Source organism: Balaenoptera borealis, assembly GCF_965194805.1.
Source record: "Balaenoptera borealis genome assembly, chromosome: 7".
Lineage (NCBI taxonomy): Eukaryota > Metazoa > Chordata > Mammalia > Artiodactyla > Balaenopteridae > Balaenoptera > Balaenoptera borealis.
In genome coordinates, this window is record NC_138864.1 from 21534670 (window position 1) to 21555757 (window position 21088).

Consider the following 21088-nt stretch of genomic DNA (forward strand, 5'->3'; position numbering starts at 1 on the left):
GCATCCCAAACAGAAAATGTTTTCTTTCCCTCATCTTAATAGGAGGTGAAAAAGACAGAAGCCAATCTCAATGCCAATATTAAGCAGGCAGATGATCTAAATTTCTGCATTTAGGGGATATCAGTAAATGTGGGGGGAAAAAACAGGTCCCCAAAGGGATAATGATCAACAAAAACAACATTTATTAGCTACCCTATATGTGTTGGCACTCAGGGACCACAGAGCAAGAAGAAACGTGAAACCTCTAATTGCAGGGCTGACGTTCCACTTGAGGAGACAGGGCAGACACATAACGGATGAATTATAGTATAACTCCTGCTACCTTTCATTGAGCACTTACTCTGTGTTAGGCTCTGTACTAAACCCTTAAAACGCATTTCTTGTGCAGACGAAAGGAGCTCCAGGGTGCAGCAGGGAGAGTGTGCACCAAGAGCTAGGGCAATCTGGGAAGGCTCCATGGAGGAGGTTGGGCCTGACTGGGCCTTGGAGGATGCATAGGAGTTAGACCAAATGAGAGGAAAAAGGATACTGGAGAATGTTACTTTGTTTGAGATTATTTTGGTGATGCGTGTTTCCAATTCCCCGAAGGCAGGGACTGGTGTGGCTGTTCCCCTCCCCCAATCCTCTGTGACCCTGATGTTTCTGAGATCAAGAGTAAGGATCAGGTTCTCAGACTCACCTAAGAAGGTGAGAGAGCAACAGTCTGCATCACAGCAGACCTTCCAAAAAATAGGATTTGACCTGTGGTAGCAAAAGTGCAGTACAGTGCATGGTCTTTTGGAGAGAGAGGGATTGGAATGTGGTTTTTATAAAGAATCTCAAGTATTTCTTGCAAACTTTTGTGATCTGTTCCTTTCACACATCTGATGAGAAGGTTCCAAATGATAGTGTTTCAGTATAAGATGCTGGGTTCTTCCTAACCTCACTCTTCCCCCAATGACAATAAAAGTCACCTCTTAACTCAAATGATTATGATCCTAAAAGCCTATATTTCTGGGAAAATCTCCAATGTTTACTTCAAGTGAGAGTCTGAGAAGCTCAAGGCCCAGCTTCACACTCACAGTTTCTCCTGCCCTCTAAAATCCCAAGGTTAAAGACAGTTCAATATTATTAGGAAACCGTGATTTATTTATGTTATTAACAGATCAAAGAGGAAAATCAAGTGGTCCTTTCTATAGATCTTGAAAAAACATCTGATTTAAAAATCCATTTTGATTTACAAGCAAATAGCCTAAATAAGAATAAAAGCTATCTCCTTAACATATAAAACATACCCAAAACTATTTCATACCAAAAGCTAACATCATGCTTCATGGAGAACAAGACGAGTATACACTCATCATTATTGAACAACAATCTGAAGGTACAGGCCCCGTAGTTGGATAAGAGAAAGAAATAAGAAATTAAAAAAAAACAAGCGAGGAATTGGGTTTCCCTGGTGGTGCAGTGGTTGAGAATCCGCCTGCCAATGCAGGGGACACGGGTTCGAACCCTGGTCTGGGAAGATCCCACATGCTGCGGAGCAACGGGGCCCGTGAGCCACAGCTACTGAGCCTGCGCGTCTGGAGCCTATGCTCCACAACAAGAGAGGCCATGATAGTGAGAGGCCCGCGCACCGCGATGAAGAGTGGCCCCCGCTTGCTGCAACTAGGGAAAGCTCTCGCACAGAAATGAAGACCCAACACAGCCAAAAATAAATAAATAAATTTCAATTAAAAAAAACAAGCGAGGAAAAGAACAAATATTTATCATCTTCAAACCTGGAAAATGCATGAGAATCAACTGAAACATCATTACAAATAATAAGATAATTCATCAAAAAACTTCCATACATTATATAACAATCAATTGAAAGATAATAGGGAAGCGAAAATTCCATTTACAACTGCTAAAGAGAAAAAGAACTAGAAATAAACAATCAGAATGTGCAAGAACTATATGAAGGAAAAAAATCTCAAAATACTCCTGAGAAAACAAATGAAGACTTGAACAAGTTTCTAGAGCCCTGTTCTTGGATAGGAAGACTCAACGTCGTACATAATAATCACTAACATTTACTAAGCATTTACTAGGTACCAGACACTCCTCTAAGCATTTTTACTATATAACTCATCAAAGATGTAAATTATCCCTAAATTAATCTGCAAATTTAACATGATTGAATTCCATACATAATGCATATACTACCTATTCAAAAATAAGATTTAATTTAAAAAGCTCAATTTAAGTAATCCAAGCTGACAACACTGAAAAATCATCCAAGATTGTTGAAGCTCTTGAATTAGGAAGAGGGAGTGCCAGAAGCACGAGGTGAATCTTTGGCTTCTATCAGAAATTTTCTTTGCTCAAGACTGAGACACTAGCCCCTCAGTACCTCAGTTTTCCCATAGGGTGATTTGCAACCTCAGTTTGCCCCCAGAAGGATCCAGAGTAAGGCCAGAATCTCCACAAAGACTGACTGACATACATAAAAAGCCCTACTAGGAAAATTCTTTTCCCAATTTTAGGTCTTGAAAGGACCACACAGGCCAGTTAGCACAAGAGGGGAAGTGAAGTCTGTATGAACATTGATTAGATGGTGGCTTTTTGGGTACCCTCTTCTCCAGATACGCCATCCCAGCCTCTCAGGGATCCCTGATGCTGAGAAGCCCACACTTGAACAAAGCCTCCCAGAGGCAATTTCCTCTTTGGGGACTTTATCACACAATGATATCAAGCAAACTGAATGGGCCGAGACAGGTGGCAAAACGGAGTTCCTACCTGACAGGGCGCCCAGGAGAAGCAGTAAGAGGACGGCCTCCTGCATCTTTAGTTCACTTCTGTACACCCTTCCAGCGTGTTATCCAGGACCTGAAACCTGCCTTACACCCAGAGTCTATTCCAGGTGCCACTCACCTTCCCCTCCTGGTTTTGTTACCATGCGAGAAATCAAACAGAGGCTTTAGTGTCACTAAGGGAGACTCCAAACACCACAGGACTGTTTGTTCTTTGATTCCCCCCTTCTATGACCGCATGGTACCAAGAGGCCAGCCAACCAGCCCTGGTCAGCTAAGAGTCCATCTTAAAAGTCCACACCCACCATGCATCTGCACAGAGAACCCCAGAAGAAAAGTCAAAAGAGCAAAGAAAGAGTGGATGGTAAAAGCTGGACATAAACAGAGTCATCCATGATGGGCTCCCTGTCACCAGGCACGTTGTCATTCTCGGAAACAGGGGTAGGCAAGTAGGAATTTTTCTGCTGTCCTGAATTGATGAGTCAGACTCAGAGTTGGAGACTAAAGCACTCATTCTAAAGAGAGGAGCCAAAAAATAAATAAATAACTAAAAATAAATAAAATAAAGAGAGGAACCAAGAGCTGGGGCCAGACCCCTCCTCAAGGCAAACCTGCAACCGTAGACACTGCCCTTTGACTCCATCCACTGCCCCTCAAGCCCTCAAAGATGTCAGTGGAGGAAGATTTTGGAGGAAGCTTCTGCCCACTGGGGGGTGATGTGGCCCATCCCTTGGGGCCAGGTGTTGCCCTGTGCAGTGCTTTCATGCCCCATGCAGCCCTGTGCCAGGCTACAAGGCCCAGTGAGTGAAGCACAGCTCGTTCCAGCCTCCACCCAGACAAGGAGCAGTGGCCGTGCAGAGGGAAGGTGGTGGTGGAGCAGCCCATGCCCTCAACATGGGGCAGGAGGAAGACAGTGGACACAGCGGAAGGAAGCAGGACTTGGACCCTCTCTCCTGCTCCTTTCACTCGAGAACTGCTTGCTGGGAGAGGGACGCCCAGCAGCCCAAGGCTGGTGGCAGGGGATGGATGGGGGCATTGTTCCTCCCCACCAGGGACGTGAGCCGCGGGGAGACCCCCAGGTGCTCTGACGAGCATGTGTGCCCCACTAATGAACCAGCATTTGGATACACAGAGGTCACCTATGGCCAGTTAGTCTGTATGAACCCAGAGAGCTACCACAACCGATGGAGGGAGACAGCAAGGAGGGCCAGCTAGGAAGCCACACTCACCCCCTTTCCTGTCCCTCCTCCCCACCTTCTCCCCCAGGGCAAGGGAGCCGGACCACACCCCACGCCCAGGCGCCAAGGCTGCAGCAGGGGAGAGGCTGGAAATGAGGTCTGAGTTTGAGATGGAAGCTGTGACTATCAAGGACGATGACTAACTGAAAGTAACCAGGAAGCAAGCTATTAAGAAACAAGAAAGGGAGATGTAACAAGAGGCAGATTAAAAACGATGACTGGAGGAAAAATAAAACCATTTCTGTTTATATGCCCCTGGATTGAAACTGCTAAATAAACCGGTTACAGCCCCTTCTGGGCACAAGGAAACTAAGGCTCGGAGAGGATGAGTAACTTGCCCATCACGTCCAAATCCTCATCGAGCCCCTTCTAGCCTCCACAGTGCCCCATGTAGCTTCTTTTTCCAGTTTGGCTGCCACCTCTCTGACTTAGGTGCTGGCCTCGGACCTGGACTGTCTCTGCAGCATCCGATGCATTCTACAGGCAACTGTCAGGTTAATTTCCCAAAAGGACAATTTTGATCACTCATTTTTCCCTTAGGAAAAGTTGACCTTTCCTGTGTAAAACAGGAGTTAAGGGAGTTTCCTGGTGGCCTAGTGGTTACGATTCCAGGCTTTCAGCGCCACGGTCCGGGTTCAATCCCTGGTTGGGGAACTGAGATCCCACAAGCTGTGCGGTGCGGCCAAAAAAAAAACAAAAACAGGAGTTAAGATTCAAAATGTCAGTCTGTACGTTTCTCTCTAAAATAGGTAAATGGCAAAAAAAAAAAAAAAAAAAAAAGTTTTTGCTGTGTGACCTTAGGCAAATTACTTACCCTTTCAGAATCTCAGTTCCGCTTCTATAAATCAGGGAGAATAATACCTGTGATGCAGTATTATTGCAAGCAGTCCATGAGCTAAAGAAGTAAAAGAAACTGGCCCATAGTATATGCTATATTTTTCCTAGTAGGACTGTAGTAAAGGCTGCAACATAGTAGGTAGTCAATAAACATGGGCTGAAAAAAAAAGATGAATAAACAGTTGCCAAGTTACCAATTCTCACCTCTCAGTTTTTCCTATCATATTAGTTACTGTAAGTAATCCATTTCTTTATGCATAATTAAAGCTGAAGTGATGGCTTAGATTAAGTTATGGAAGACGTCAGAATAATTAAGGCTTTGAATTAAAGAAACTCACATCTGTTTAATTTTCAGCCTGACTGCACAACTTTCCTCATGTTGCCCTGTTTCCACCATAAGGGGAATCTCCCCTTCCTTCCCCTCCCTGATCCAGGGATCTTAAGGGTCAGATTTTGGAATTTGTTGTGGGTTTTTTCTCCTGTGATTACAGCATCTGTTTCCAGCCCTGAGGTTGTTTCTGCCATTATGATGTTCTATTGTCCGTTTGTCAACTCGAATCTCCTTCTGAAAGCCTGTGGTCCTGGCACCAAGGACCCAACTGGGCCAGAATCACACAGAGCCTGAATGGGACCCAGATGCCCCTTGCTGTCTTGTTCCTGACCTCTGAGATGCTGAATCCTGGTTCCACCCAGGTCTCAGCCAGGTGAGATGGATCAGGTAGCGGGAGGGCAGGGCCAGAATCTTTGGGGCAGGCACCCCTCCAGCTTCACATGAAGGATCCGGGGAGTCTTCTCCCACATCAGCAATGGTTCAGGCCCTGAAAGTATTTAAAGGGACTTTCCTGGCATCCAGCCACTGCAAGTGTCTAATTTGCTAGCAAAGGAGTCGTGTTCCGAAGCTGTGTTAAGTTGGACCTTGGAACACGCTTAGCTACGGATGGACTGCTTGCAGCCTACAAACGCTTACGTTATCGATAATGTACTTGAAACACGACAGACTTAAGATGAGAAGAAGAAGCATTGCTGTGAATGTTCCAGAGTCCAGCTCCTTCAGCAGGTCCGTGGGCAGTGAGGGGCGGGTCAACAAGCCAGGCCATCTTTATATCTGTGGGGAAGCTCTGTCCATGGTCCCCGTTCATCCAGTACTGGAACCATGGGCTTCTAGGATCCAAACCCTAGGGCGGGACACCCAGGTCGCACCACTCAAGCACCCCTACACTGCAGGCCCACCTTGGGCAGAGAGCACTCAGGACCCGGCTTACCCTCCCAGCGACAGTGGCCATGCTGATGGCAGGAAGCTTCTTGCAGCTCTCCACAGTGGCTCCCCTGTGGGCCGCTGGACCAGCACGCACATGGCTTTAGCACCCCACTCCCATGCTGCTCCCACATATTTGTCTCCAGCCAGTCTTGGCAAGTCTTTCCAGGCCAGAGACGCTCATATTCATTGCATCCTGGTTGCTTCACGTGTAACACCAAGCAAAATATTGCGAACTTAACTCAATTTACTTTCCACTCCCTTGCCCTGTGCCACTCTCTCTCCCACCCAGAACACCCAACCAGTGAGAGACCCTTCGCTCTTTCGGAGAAGGAAATAAAGTTCCACAGCCTTCCTCCCTTCCGGAACCTCAGGAACACTCACTTCCTGACTGGCCCTGAGCATCCCCGGAGGGGGTCCTCTGACGCCAAGGCCCTGTAGGAGAGGAAAAATAGTTTCCCTCTGCCCTTCTAAGTCCTTAGCCGAGACCCCTGTAATAAAAGACAGATTAATTGGGCTTCCCTGGTGGCGCAGTGGTTGAGAATCTGCCTGTCAATGCAGGGGACATGGGTTCGAGCCCTGGTCTGGGAATATCCCACATGCCGCGGAGCAACTAGGCCCGTGAGCCACAACTACTGAGCCTGCGCGTCTGGAGCCTGTGCTCCGCAACACGAGAGGCCGCGATAGTGAGAGGCCTGCGCACCGCGATGAAGAGTGGCCCCCACTTGCCTCAACTGGAGAGAGCCCTCGCACAGAAACGAAGACCCAACACAGCCATAAGTAAATAAATAAATAAATAAATAAATAAATAAAAAGACAGATTAACAAGAGAAGTTTTAACATGTATACCTCATGGATACATGGGAGATAGCCAGGGAAAAGTGAGTGAATCCCACGGTGGCTTAGAATTCAGGTTTAAATACCATCTTAATAGGGGAAGGGGACGGGGGATGCACATGATCTTAGGGGAGAGAAAATGATTTTTAGGAAAGATGAAAGGGCCCTTAGAAGAATAGAGAGGAGGTGTGATTGTTCGTGACAGAGTTTGTCTGGATGTGGTGTCCACCTCCAGGCAAAAAACAGTGTCTCTTTTCTATTTGCATTTCCCTTCTCATGAGTAGAGTTGAGCATCTTTCCCCAATATTAAGGAATCAATACTGTTTCCTTTTCTGTGGCTTTTCTGTTCCTTTCTACCGTTTTTCTACTGGATTTTTGGTACATTTCTTGCTGGCTTGTGGGAAGTCTTGATATGTTAAGGAAATTAACACTTCGTCTGTAATAGGCATTGCAAATATTTCCCCAGCTTATCATTTTATTTTTGACTTTGTTTATAGGAATTTTGGCCATGTAAAAATTTTTAAATTCTTATATAGTCAAATTTATCATCTTGTATTCCATGGCTAAGTAGCACACAAAACCTCTCTGAGATAATTTTTAAAATTTCATATTTTCTTCTAGTACTTTGCTATGGTCTGGATGTTTGTAGCTCCCTAAAATTCATATGTTGACATCCCAGTGTGATGGTATTAGGAGATGGCGCCTTTGGGAGTTGATTAGGTCATGAAGATGGAGCTCCCATGGAAAGCATTAGTGCCCTTATAAATGAGACACCACAGAGGCCCCAGAGAGCTAGCACCCCTTCCACCATGTGAAGATGCAATGAGAAAAGGGTTCTCACCTGACCACTGCTGGCATCCTGATCTCAGACTTTCAGCCTTCAGAACTGTGAGAAATAAATTTCTGTTTTTTATAAGCCACCCGGTTTGTGGCATTTTGTTATAGCAGCCTGATTGGACTAAAACATACTTTTATGATTTTATTTTCCAATGGAGGCCTCTGATTTCTTTGGAGCCATTCCTTCAGGTATGAGGTAGGATCCAGTGGGAACTCTGCTTTCCAGCAGCTGTCTCAGAGTTCTCTTTAACCAGCTTAGCCAGAACCCTCCTGATCAGCTCCAAGACTGGGGACAATGGAATACTGTTTTTGCTTCATCTCCAAATGGGTGGTTAAGCTTAGGATAGAACAATTAAGCCAAGAAAATGTGCCTCTAGCCTGTTCCCCACTGTACCTGTTAGAAAAGAGGGAGGGATTTTCCCCCAGCCCACAATGGGCCATTCAAGAAAGAACTGGGACTTTCCCCTGCATGAAAGAATCAGGCCATGACTTGCTTTTCCTGGCCTCGTTCCCCGCATTTGCATGGAGGCAGGTGACTGAATGTCCCGTGCCTGTCAGCTGTGTATATAGTAATCCCGTCCCACACAAAGCACTGGACTGAACAGATGGAGACTGTGTCGTCAGTGTCACTAACTCCCTGTGGGCACCAAAGTGAGTCTCATTCTTCAGGCTCAAGTACACAGTTCTACTCTCCCTGCCTTTGCCTAAGCATGAAGCTATGTCCTTACTACCCTTACCTGCCCAGAGACCAGAGAGCCTGATGACCTGATTTATACCCACAGCCCTCTAGTTAGCAATTCTGGCTATGAACTGCTTCTCAACAGCAGGAATGGCTGAAAATAACAAGTGTTGACATGGACATGGAGCAACCGGAGCTCTCATATACTGCTGGTGGGAATATAACATGGTACGACCACTTTGGGGAACAGTTCAGCAGTTTCTTAAAAATAAACCTACTACCCAAATGTTCAACTGATGAACTGATCAATAAATGTGATGTACACATATGATGAAATATTATGCAGACATAAAAACACCAAGCGTGAACCCTAAGGTAAACTGTGGACTTTGGTGATAATGATGTATCAATGTAGGTTCATCAGCTATAACAAATGTACCATCTGGTGGGGGATGTCAGTAATGGGGGAGGCTATGCATGAGTGGTGTGTGTCGGGGTGGTATATGGGAGATCTCTATAGCTTCCTCTCAATTTTGCTCTGAACCTAAAACTGCTCTAAAAAAAATGTCAAAAAGAAAAGAATTAAGATATCTGCTACAGGATATATGAACCAACGAAAACATTATGGTAAGTGAAATAAGCCATCACAAAAAACCCACAAATCATACAATTCCATTCATATGAAAGTCCAAAATAAGGAAATCTTTAGTGATGGAAAGTAGATTAGTGGCTGGGGATGTGGGAAATGACGTGGTGGAAGGATAATAGCTAAGAGGGCTTTTTTTCAGGTGATGAAAATGTTCTAAAATTCAGTGTGATGATGGTTGCACAACTCTCTAAACGTACTAAAACCATTGAATTGTACACTTTAAATGGGTGAATTGTGTGGTACGTGAATTATATCTCAATAAAAATGTTTAAAAAAAAAAGTAAACCTACTATACAGCCATTCCACTTCTAAGTATTTACCCAAAAGAAATGAGAACCCATGTCTACATAAAGACTTGTCCACATAAATGTTCATAAGCTTAATTCACAGCAACCCCAAACTAGAAACCACCCAAATGTTCATCAATTGGCAAATGGATAAAGACATTGTGGTGCATCCATAAAATGGAATACTGCTCAGCCAAGAAAAAGAAGAAGGAGGAGAAGAAGGAGAAGAAGGAAGAAGGAGAAAAGAACTACGGATACATTCAACAACATGGATGAATCTCAAAATCATGCTCAGCAAAAGAAGCCAGACACAAAAGAGCACGTATTGTTTGACTCCATTTACATAAAATTCTAGAAAATGCAAGCCAATCTATAATGTCAAAAGGCAGATCCATGGTTACCCAGGGATGGGGGTGGAGGGAGGGGTAAACTTCAGAGGGCCTGGCATAATAGAAATGTTCTGCATCCTGATTGAGGTGGTTTCAGGGGCATATACAGTTGTCAAAATTCGTCAAGTTGTACACAGTCCATTTTTACATGAATATACCTAAATAAAAAATGTTAAAATCCCATTGTAAATTGTAGGGCATAGGATGTTTATTTACTAGAGGTAGTAGGAATACCCGTGTACCTTTGGGAAAGTCAACTAATACATGTAAACTAACACATGTCCCATAATACATGTAAAATTAAGTGGTGGGATAGATCATTTCAAATGCTTTTCCAAAATTTCCTATCTGCCCTTTCTGTGAGCATTTACTGGATACCTACTATGTGTAAGGCACTGTGCTGGTCGTGGAGGTGCTTGAATGAAAAAGCTCTCGAGATGCTAACAAACTAGCTTAGAGTCTCTGATATAAGCTCCCAATGCAAATCTGTCCTGCTATTGAGGAGGAAAACAAAATATGCTTTGCTAAGTATTATCCTCGTGTGTCTTTATCTATTTCAAACTTTCTATGTAAATTTTTAGGTATGATCCTTGATTGATAGGTTATCCCTTGATTTTTAAAATTCAACCTAAAAGTCCCTTTCTTTTTAACAAATAATTACAGTTACATTTATTTTGGTTGATGAGATATTTAGTCTCATTTCTACTCTTATTTCTTTTTTTACTATTAACCAAACTTTTACTTCTTTCTCTTTTTCTAACACTCTCCTCTTTATTTTCCTTTTTCTTCTATCAACTTGGAAGATACACATTCCATTTCTATTGGTTTTGTAATATACATTTTTTAACATAAAACGTAACTTTATATTTTTCGAAAAGATGTTAAGATCATTATTATTTTTATCTTTCTCCTCCCAAAACAGAGACCTTGGTTAGTTGTTTTGTTTTTTTTTTCCCAAATATTTTATTTATTTATTTATTTATTTGGTTGTGCCGGGTCTTAGTTGCAGCAGGCGGGCTCCTTAGTTGCAGCATGCAAACTCTTAGTTTTGGCATGCATGTGGGATCTAGTTCCCCGTTAGTTTTTAACTTCCATCTGAAACTCCTCCTCCCATTTTCTGTGTTTTCCACGTTATTTACAATTAAGTTCCTCCTTGTTTGAAACATCAAAAAGGGTTGGATTTTTAACCATAAACATTGTCAATATTTATATTTACCAAGATGTTTTGCAGATTGCTTTGCATAGCTTTGCTTCTGGCATCTCAGTCCTTTTCTTCTAGATGCATTTTCCTTCTTATTTATATCCTTTAGTAGTTCTTTCAGCTACAGTCAGTGGGCAATAAGTACTTTGTAGTAATATCTTTTATTTCACCTGCACTTGTAATTAATAGCTTAGCTGAGTATATAAGTCTACGTACGTTGACAGTTACTTTCTGTCCACTCCTTGAAGATATTTTCTCCCTGTATTCTTGCCATCTGTTCCTACTCGTGAGTAGTTTGTTGTTAGTCTGATGTTGTTTTTCGTTCTTGTTTTGAGAAATATGTCTTTCTTTCCGGTAGCTTTTAAGGTTTTCATTTTATCCTTCATGTCCTACGATTCCAACATTCGAATTTTGCTGTGAGACTACGAAATGAGCTGTCCTTCAAGGTCTGTTGTAACTTCCTCGTTTTGAAAACATACAAGTTGATACCTGTTTCTAAATCTCAAATGGTCTATTGCCAGGTGAAACACATATTCACTGAGTAGATGATGATATTATTATTAATTTTTGTTGTGTTACATTTTCAAAACCAGAGGCATAAATAGATTTGAAAGAAGTGCCTACAAATCATGACTCCTGCTGAGGCATGTCAGATAACCAGACTTACTGTACGTGAAATAAAACTTCAAAACGGTAATCAAAATTCACAAATAGCATATGAAAATCATTGTTATTATTTCATCATAATTATTTATAGGTATGCCTCATTTAAAAACTGACCTCCAAGGGAAAAAACTCTTAATTGTAAGCAAATAAATGATAATATGAGTCCTTGTAAGACAAAAATTTAGAATTGTATTGGTTTGGTGTGGTTTGGTTTGGTTTGGTTTTGCTTAGCTTTGAGGACTTACTAGGATTTTCTTTCTTTTTGAAAAAAATTTAGTATACTCTCTGTGTAATCAAAATATTTCAATTAACAAAAATTTAACTTAAATGCATATTTTCAGAAACATATTACCTCTTAATATGAGATTCTTTTGTGTGTGTGTGTGCATGTGTTTGTGTGGTGGGTAAACCCACATTAAAAATAAGTTCCAATTCAAGCAGTTGGGCTTTAAGCAACCCTCTGTACTTTTGTGGGCCCTCTCTAACCTGCATTTCAAGTTTCTACTGTATTAAAAACAAGAAAACTCTTTCTCCTCTGATCTCCTAAGAGATCATTAAGTTTTCTGGACATCCATTTGATTATATTCATGAGGTTCCCTCAAACAACTAGAAAATGTAAGAACTGTGTAAAACTATAGAGTTTTAGAGCTTGAAAGGGCCATAAGGATCTTCTGGTTGAGTCCTGTGTGAGTTATACAAGCTTTGCATTTCCTAGATAAGAAAAAACTTTAGATGACTTGCCCTGGTTCCCAAAGCCAGTCAGTAGAGGTCTGGGAATGGATGCCAGGCCTCTGGGTTCTCAGCCCTGCTATCTTTCTCCTACTCTACAAATGTGATAATAATAGGAGGAGGAGCACAGCAGCAGCAGAAAATATGTGAATGTTACTAATATGTGTATGTTACTTCGTAGAAAGCACGTTCACATGCAGATAACGCCTTCCGTTCTGATGACTTTATGGACCACCACTTAGAACTTACCAGTTAAACCTTTCAAGCTGCTGCCTCTGTCTCTCAACAGATAATGTGAGAATATAGATATCATGTCACAGACATCTGGCTGTGGAGGATTCATAGGCAAAATGGCTGCTTAATAGATTTAAAAAAAAAAAATTCGTGGATAAACAGTCCTGAGGAAGGGCCTGAGGCATGGGAATGGATGGTCAGTAGCCATCTGGACATGACCATCACTGCCGTCACAGACGTCCCCAGGGCACAACATAAGGGGTGACTTACCTAAGGTCCGCAGCCTTGGGGAGCTCTGATTCAGAAGATGGTGGTCAGGGAGAAACAGCAGATTCTGCCAACAGATGCCAAATGTGTATGTATATACACAAATCTGCACGTGTATGAAGGTATGACCAGGAAAGGAGACTTTCCATCTGATTCTCATTTAAACTGATACAGAAATTTTAATCTAGCTATTTTCAGATACACACAGCCAAATTCAATGCCTTCCTAGCCAGTCTGTTTTTTTAATATATATAAATTTATTTATTTATTTATTATTTATTTTTTGGCTGCATTGGGTCTTCATTGCTCAGCACGGGCTTTCTCTAGTTGTGGTGAGCAGGGGCTACTCTTCGTTGCGGTGCGCGGGCTTCTCATTGCGGTGGCTTCTCTTGTTGCGGAGCTCGGGCTCTAGGTGGGTGGGCTTCAGTAGTTGTGGCTTGCGGGCTCTAGAGCGCAGGCTCAGTAGTTGTGGCTCACGGGTTTAGTTGCTCCGAGTCATGTGGGATCTTCCCGGACCAGGGCTCGAACCCGTGTCCCCTGCATTGGCAGGCGGATTCTTAACCACTGTGCCACCAGGGAAGCCCCCAGTCTGGTTTTATAGCCAATTCACAATCAAGATTTTCTTCTCCCTCTTTCTCCTTATCCCTGAAGCTGACACTAATGTCTGGCTGCTTTCACATTTGCCAACATGGTGCTGAGGGCTTGGGAGGGGGGTGGTGGCTAGACACCTACTTTTTGGTGCTCTGATGGCCTGCTGCTTCAGATGCGCCCCATCCCGCCTAAACATCCTCCCGGATCTCCCACAGTCCTGCCCATGGGCTGCACCCTTCTGATGTAGTGTCCCCTCGTTCTGGTCTCAAGGCGCCATGGGCCTGCTCTCTCTTGTGTCTCACTCAGGAGTCTTGGGTATTTTCTGATGGCCACCCACACCCCTTTAGGAATACAGGGAACTCAGGATAGCCTCTGGCCCTGTATGGCATGCTGCCATTTCTACCCCATGGTTGATACACAACAATGGAGCAAGCTTACAGTTGCCCTGCACGTCATCCATCATACGGAGCACAGGTCCTTTCCATTCTCAGATCTCCAAGCTTAGAAGGAATCCCTTGTGTATCTTCAACAGACACACCCACATCTGTGAGCTGGCTCGTGTAGGGAGGACTGAAAAGATGCACAACTTCCACACAGCGTCTAACTCTCTTATTTCCTCTTCAACTGTCCTCTCTCTATTCGGGTTGAGGGCTTTATCTGTTGGCTTGGAAGTGGGGGAGGATGTGGATGGAGAGAAAGCAGGGAGAAATGGGTGCTGCCTGCTCACATCTTATTTCAGATTTTTCTTCCGTCCATAGTTGGATAATGGATTCTGAAGCCGAGGAGTAGGTATCTTTGTTCTCTATTTCTGCACTGTTTGGATTATGGGAAGCTAGGGCTGCCGTGAAGAAGTATCACAAGATGGGTGGCTTAAACAACAGAAATTTGTCTCCCAGTCCTGGAGGCTAGGAGTCTGAGATCAAGATGTCAGCAAATTGGTTCCTTTTGAAGGCTCTGAAGAAGAATCTGTTCCATGCCTCTTCCTAGCTCCTGGTGGTTTGTTGGCACCCTAATCTCTGCCTTCATCTTCCCATGGCATTTTCTCTGTGTGCCTGTCTGTCTCTGTGTCCAAGTTTTCCTTTTTATAAGCACACCAGTCATATTGGATTGAAGTCTATCCTAGGACTGCATTTTAACTAATTACATCTGCAAATAAGGTCACTGTGATAGTTAATTTTATGTCTCAGTTTGACTAGGCTATGGCACTCAGATATTTGGTCAAACATTAGTCAGATGTTTCTGTGAAGGTATTTTTTAAATGAGATTAACATTTAAATCCATAAGCTTCTAGTAAAGCACATTACCCTTCATAACATGAGTGGGCCTCATCCAGTCAGTTGAAGGCCTACATAGAGCAAAGGCTGACCTCCTCCTAACAAGAAGGGATTCCGGTAGCAGACAGACTGCCTTTGGACTCAGACTGAAACCTCTCTGAGTACCCATCTTGCCAGCGTATTTTGCAGATATTGGAATTGCCAAGCTTCCACAATCACATGAGCCAATTCCTTACAATAAATCTCTAGATAGATAGATAGATAGTCTTCTTTCTCTAAGGAACCTTGACTAATATTATTAATACAGTCACTTTCGGAGGTACTGGGGGTTAGCACTTCAGCACATCTTTTGGAGGAACACAACTCAACCCATAACAGAAACTATTCAGGGTACAAGTGAATGATGTATGTGAGGATTGGGGTGGGGGGAACCCTGCTCCTCCAGTTACCTGCTCTGTGACTGGGCAGGTCACTTAAACCCCCTGACTCTGCTTCCTCATCTGCAAGGTAGAAATAATAGTACCTTCTCCATCACAGAGCTGATTATGAGAATCAAAGGGAGCATCTGTGAAGCATCCAGTCCTGGCACATTGCAACTGCTCAGACATGGTATTATTGCATCCCACAGAGAGTCACTGAGTACTACATCATTCCCATGATTTTTACGAAGGTCTCCCCCTTTACAGGTTAGGATGCTTTCCACTACAACACCATCATAAATGAAGGGAAGGAAGGAAGGAAAGAAGGAAGGAAGGAAGGAAGGAAGGGAGGAAGGAAGGAAGGAAGAAGTTTTTCCCTCAGGTTAAAAATTCCTATCCTTTACAAAATTACTACAAACAAGACCTTCACTGACAGATTTTCCAGTTACTGTCATTGTTCAACCACTTTAAATCTTTTCTGGAAGTAGCCAGGTATTCATTATAAATAAATTATAAATGAGACTTGCTCCCCAATTATGGTATAAGCTGTGATAACCAAGTTTATAGTGATGGAAAGACAAATCTCACATCATAGCTATCTCTATGACAAGAGCGAGCAGTCATATAGTGCGTTCTTTGCCAGACACTGCTGGGCACGCTTACTATGTATTAACTTGTTTAGTACCCACAACACCACCAGGGGACAGCTGTACTAATATTATCCCCCATTTTACTCCATGGGGAAACCAAGGCACAGACAAGTTCAGTAACTAACCCAATGTTACAAATCCAGGAAGTGATGGAGCCAGGATCCAAACCCAGGCAACTGGGCTCCAGAGTCTGGGTTCCAGATCACAGCCCTGGTAGCCTGTTTGTCCCCTATTATTGGACTATAGAGAACACCCACATACACAAACAGCGCACGTGTCCTCAAATAGAATGGTGCCCACCTCCATCACCTCATCTGTCTTATTCCTACCCCTGTAGTCGTGGGAAAGAAAAGTAACTGTGTGGAAGGGATATACAGGAAGAATCTACAAATCTGGTTTGGTTTGGTTCTTTCTTTTGTTTGTTTGTTGTTTGCTCTTGCTACTGTAGCAAGAAGTCCCACTGTCAGTAACTGAACCGGGGCCGGCAGGCTTTGTCAGGAAGGAAAGTGTTTCTGGCATCTGGGTGCTGGCTCTCAGGGGGGACAGGCTCTTCAGTGTTTTCAGCTCAGGGATCTCCCTAATGGGCATCAGCACCTGCCAGTGAACCAGCCAGCTTGCCCGTGGGAAAAAAGGGCAGGATGAATGAACACTTGGGGGCTTTGTCTGGGGAGAGAAGAAGAGCCCTAACCCTTCGTGGATCCCTCGGCAAAGGCCTGGGAAGGGGGGTTGTGAAGGCAGATGACTGAGTCAGCCAGGACTAGTGTCTCTGCAGCGAGAGGCCCCCTAAAGGCAATGGCTGATCCAAGACCAGTAGGGCCCCTTTCCCAGTGAGAGGCTCTATGGCAAAGCTGGCACATGGAACCACCCACAAACCTAGACAGACACCTGGGGCAGCTGCCTGAGGGCCCAGAGGCCCTACCCTCTCCCGGGCTTCATGGCAAGGGGCCCCACCACACAGGTCTGGACCCCTTGGCACTTGCCAGGGCAGCTAGACTCAGGTAAAACTGAAAAGAAGAAAGCTTTCATTCAGTTGCCCTCAGTTTTGGAAGTTTCTCCAACAGGCTTCCAGGAGAGAATATTCCAACAAACACTTACCTAATTATTCCTGGAAGCCAGTGAGTTCTCCAGCCATATGAACTTGAGAGGGGAGGGGGAAGGCGGACCAGGCAAATATAGGTTTTTACTCGGGTCTTCCCTATTCCTTCCCTAGCAAGGGGGTCTGGGAAGGAACAGCAGCCTTTCCTCTTTAAGTGTTTCTGAGGTCTTCGCTTTGGCAGGGTCCTTTCTGCCTGAGATGTCTCCACTTTTTCTGCATTTCCTGTGAATGGGGATAAAGGCTCTGGCCCCAGTAAGGGGATATGAGTCAAAGCGGGGAAGGGCATGGGGAATGAGGGAGCCCGCTGGGCCTGGTCAGGGGCTGCCCTGTCTCTGCCTTTGGCAGAAGTGAGTGGTTCCGCCAAGCTGGACCCAGGGCTCTCTTTGCATCATTGCTTTGCCTGCTTAAGGATGCCTGGTTGATATGATTAGTTGACACACTGGTGTCCCTGGGAAATTCCGAATGATGCAAACAAGCATGAAAGGAAACAGAGAACAAGTTGAGGCTTCTATGTCCCCAGGCTAGAGGACAGCTCTGCTTTCGTGAATCAGTTCCCAGGGTTGGTAGCTTGTCCTGAGGTCCAGTGAGAGCTGGGGCCAAAGCCAGAGTTTCCTTGGAGAGTCTACTATAGAATAGGGTTGGTCATGAGCTATTGGACTCATAGCCTTTGACGATGTGTGTCTGTGAGGGACACACTGCACCATTCTAGCCATGGCATCACCCAGAGTAGGTGGAAGTGGCTGTCACTGAGGAAAAGTCAATTCAGACCCCCTTGGGTTACAGCCGGGAAGGTGGCATTTGTAGCAGAGGAGGTTTCAGAGAAAGATAACCAGAAGACATTCCTTTATGAACCAGATCGAGGAAGACACATATATATGTGTGTAGTTGAATATTGTAATTTGAATACATGGCCTTTGGCAGTAAGTCTTGGATTGGCTTAATCAATTACATGTGGTGTGCCTGTGTGTACCTGTGTGTGTTTGTGCAGGTACACACACACACACACAGAGGTGTAAGTAGGACTGGGGTGGACATGCCAGAGATGCTGGTCAGAGTCTCCCCATCTCCATCCTCTTCCTGGGGAATTTGTCCTCCCATGGCCCCTAGAAGGAGGAAACCATTCGCCTTGCTCATACCTCACTCCTGGCCACAGGGGACTGGACCACGGTGTTCAACCAACTCAAGGGACGCTAAGCTATCGGCAGGGCTGGGCCTGTCATATTTTCTCTTTCGTTTTTTCTCTCTCAAGACACTGACCTAAGAGACATGGAGATGGTCCAGTGACGGTGGTTATGTCGAATCAAGACAGAGGAAGTGTGCCAATGAGTAAGTGGAAAGGCAGAGAGAAGCTGGAGATAGGAACTGACACACAGAGAAAAGCAGAGGAGAGCCTGAGGCCCCAGGAGAAAGGCAGGAAGAGCTCGAGATCCCAGCACCCAGCTCTACTCCGAGGGATCCAGAGAGTCTTCATTGCCAGCCTCAGTGTCTGGAGGTTGTGTGTCGAATCCTTGTGTCCTGAGAGTAACCCTCGTTAAATTCAACTAGTTTGAGGAGTTTCTGTTCCTTGCGACTAAATAGTCCCTAAGACAGTGTGATTGGACAAGAAGAAGGAGTAGATGTCTAAGACCCCAAAGACAAGCATATTGAAAAGAGAGTTGTCGGGATGTCTGTGATTTATTTTGAAATACTTCAGCAAGGTAGGGTTGCTCATATTATGTGTGTGCTGGTTTGTTTAAGCTTTAAGCTTTTACTCCAAGGACCATCAGTCGCTCTAATGGAAAATCCCACTCCAGGATAGTCATCTAGGATTTTATCAGAAAAGCTACATTCCTCGAGCGGATGTAGCCACCACCTCGAGTGCTTCCATGATGCATATCTCACCGAATACCACAGGCTTTGTTCATTAGCATAGTGAATGTCAGAAATGGATTTTTATTGCTGAAATTAGTTTGTTGTTAATAAGTAAGATGAACATTAGAAATGGACGCCCGTTGGTGAAATTAAAGGCATTCAAGATGCGTGGATTGACTAAAATACTTAGCCACGTGCCATTCTTCCCTGTTCCGTGAGCAGTGTGGCTCATAGCTACAGAGATGTGCGGCCCAGGGAGGGCTTGGTGCCAGGTTGCAAGCGGTGTGGTCAGCAGACCCATACCTTCACTTGGAGAGAGCCTCCTCGCCCAAGGCCACCCTTCCTGGGGCAGCCCTGATCCAGTGACTGTGCCAGGTGGGGATAAAGCCCCAGTTGTTTTAACCCAGTGCAAGATGGCCCTGATGGGCAATATTCAGTCCAGACTCAACATTGGGTTGGTTGAGGCCTCCTGGGATGTGCATTATTGTTCAACTTTTCACTCTGCCCAATCTCGATTCCTTCCCCACCTTTTTAAAAATTTTATCTTAAGTTTTACTCAGCTTAAATTCTTCTAACTGAAGCAGGTTCAAACAGAGCAGTTATTATTAATAAATAATTAATAATAACTATTATTTTATTAGATCCATAGTATATTAAGTTATTAGCATTAATAATTCCTTTTGATTTATAGCTTCTAAAGCTCCATCAATTTGGAAATAAACACCTAATTACATCATACTTTTGATAAACTAGTAAGAGAAAACAAGTGTAACAGGTATCAGTGAAGCTTAAAGGTCATCTATACTCTGATATTCAATTATTTTGAACTTTTTTTTAAAGCAGAACTAGCTGGCCATATATGTTAACTGGTTTCATGTCATTTGCATTCATTTCTTTTTTTTTTTTTTTTTTTTTTTTTGGCCGTGCCGCACAGCATGTAAGATCTTAGTTCCCTGACCAAGGATCAAACCCACGCCCCCTGCAGTGGAACTGCAGAGTCCTAACCCCTGGACCACCAGGGAAGTCCCTGCATTCATTTTTGATGATGGATTCTTCCCCTTCCTTTTATAGGGTTTGATGCCTAATAAATATTTTGCACCCTAAACTCTGTCTCAGCACCTGCTCCAGAGAAGCTGACTGGTGACAAATAGGAAAGAGGAAACCACTGAGGCTGATAGCACTGCATTAGCGTTCCGCGGCTGCCAGAACAAAGCACCACAGCCTGGGCAGCTTCAACGATAGATACTTACTGTCACACAGTTCTGGAAGCTAGGAGTCCAAAATCAAGAAGTTGGCAGGGTTGGTTCCTTCTGAGGACTGTGAGGAAGAGATCTGTTCCAGGCCTCTCCTTGGCTTGTAGAAGGCTGTCTTCTCCCTGTGTCTCTTCACAGTGTCTTCCCTCAATGCTTATCTGTGTCCGTGTCCAAAATTCTGTCTGAGACCTTAACAGAAACATCATTAACATTCGTATTTCTAGCAATGTTCTGTTCATGATAACGTATGTATTTTCTAAGACAACAGAAACTTTCTCTACAGCTCTTCTCTTTCCTTTCTGAGCTCTCACCAGAATCTCCTTTAACGTCCTTATTTCTACCAACAATCTCTTCAAGGCAATCTCGGCTTTTTGTATCATGCACTTCAAATTTGTCCAGCCTCCACCTTTACCCAATTCCAAAGTCACTTCCACATTTTTAGGTCTTTGTTACCCCACTTCCCAATACCAAAATCTGTATTAGTCAGGGCTCTCCAGAGAAACAGAATAGGAGATATATCTATCTATCTATCTATCTATCTACCTATCTATCTATCTATCTAATCTATCTATCTAGATAGATAGATCATATAGACAGAGAAAGAAAGAGATTGAGATTTCTTTTAAGGAGTTGGCTCATAATTCTGGGGGTAACAAGTCCAAAGTCCAGAGGACATGCCGGCAGACTGGTAATTCAGCTAAGAGTTATTGTTGCAACTCTTTTAACTGATGAGTCCGAGGGCTGGACACTCAGGCAGAATCTCTGTGTTGTTGTCTGGAATCAGAATTCCTTCCCCAATGCAGATCTCAGTCTTTGCTCTTACAGCCTTCAACTGATTGGATGAGGCCCACACCCACCACAGAGGGTAATCTGCTTTACTCAAAGTTTACTAATTTAAGTGTTAATCACGTCAAAAAATACCTTCACAGGAACATCCATATTGGTGTTTGACCAAGCAGCTGGGCGCCATAGCCCAGCCAAGATGACAAATAAAATTAACCATTACAAATGTGTACCCTTAGGGACAGCCCCTGAGGCTTGATCCTGGGACGTCCAGCTTCTGAGCCTTGGCGAG

At 44.0% G+C, this 21088-nt stretch overlaps 1 protein-coding gene and 1 long non-coding RNA gene across 2 annotated transcripts in view; one reads left to right on the plus strand and one right to left on the minus strand.

Moving 5' to 3' along the window:
- The window catches only part of CDHR3 (cadherin related family member 3), a 76928-nt gene extending 73934 nt beyond the window's left edge, over positions 1-2994 (minus strand). Inside the window, exon 1 of the mRNA XM_082399754.1 lies at positions 2761-2994. Within this exon, the coding sequence (XP_082255880.1) occupies positions 2761-2806 (46 nt within the window). The 5' untranslated portion in view covers positions 2807-2994. The remainder of the gene's footprint in view (positions 1-2760) is intronic.
- LOC309632403 overlaps positions 1-21088 on the plus strand; it is an 84655-nt gene that overhangs the window by 11391 nt on the left and 52176 nt on the right. The gene's annotated exons all lie outside the window — the stretch shown is intronic.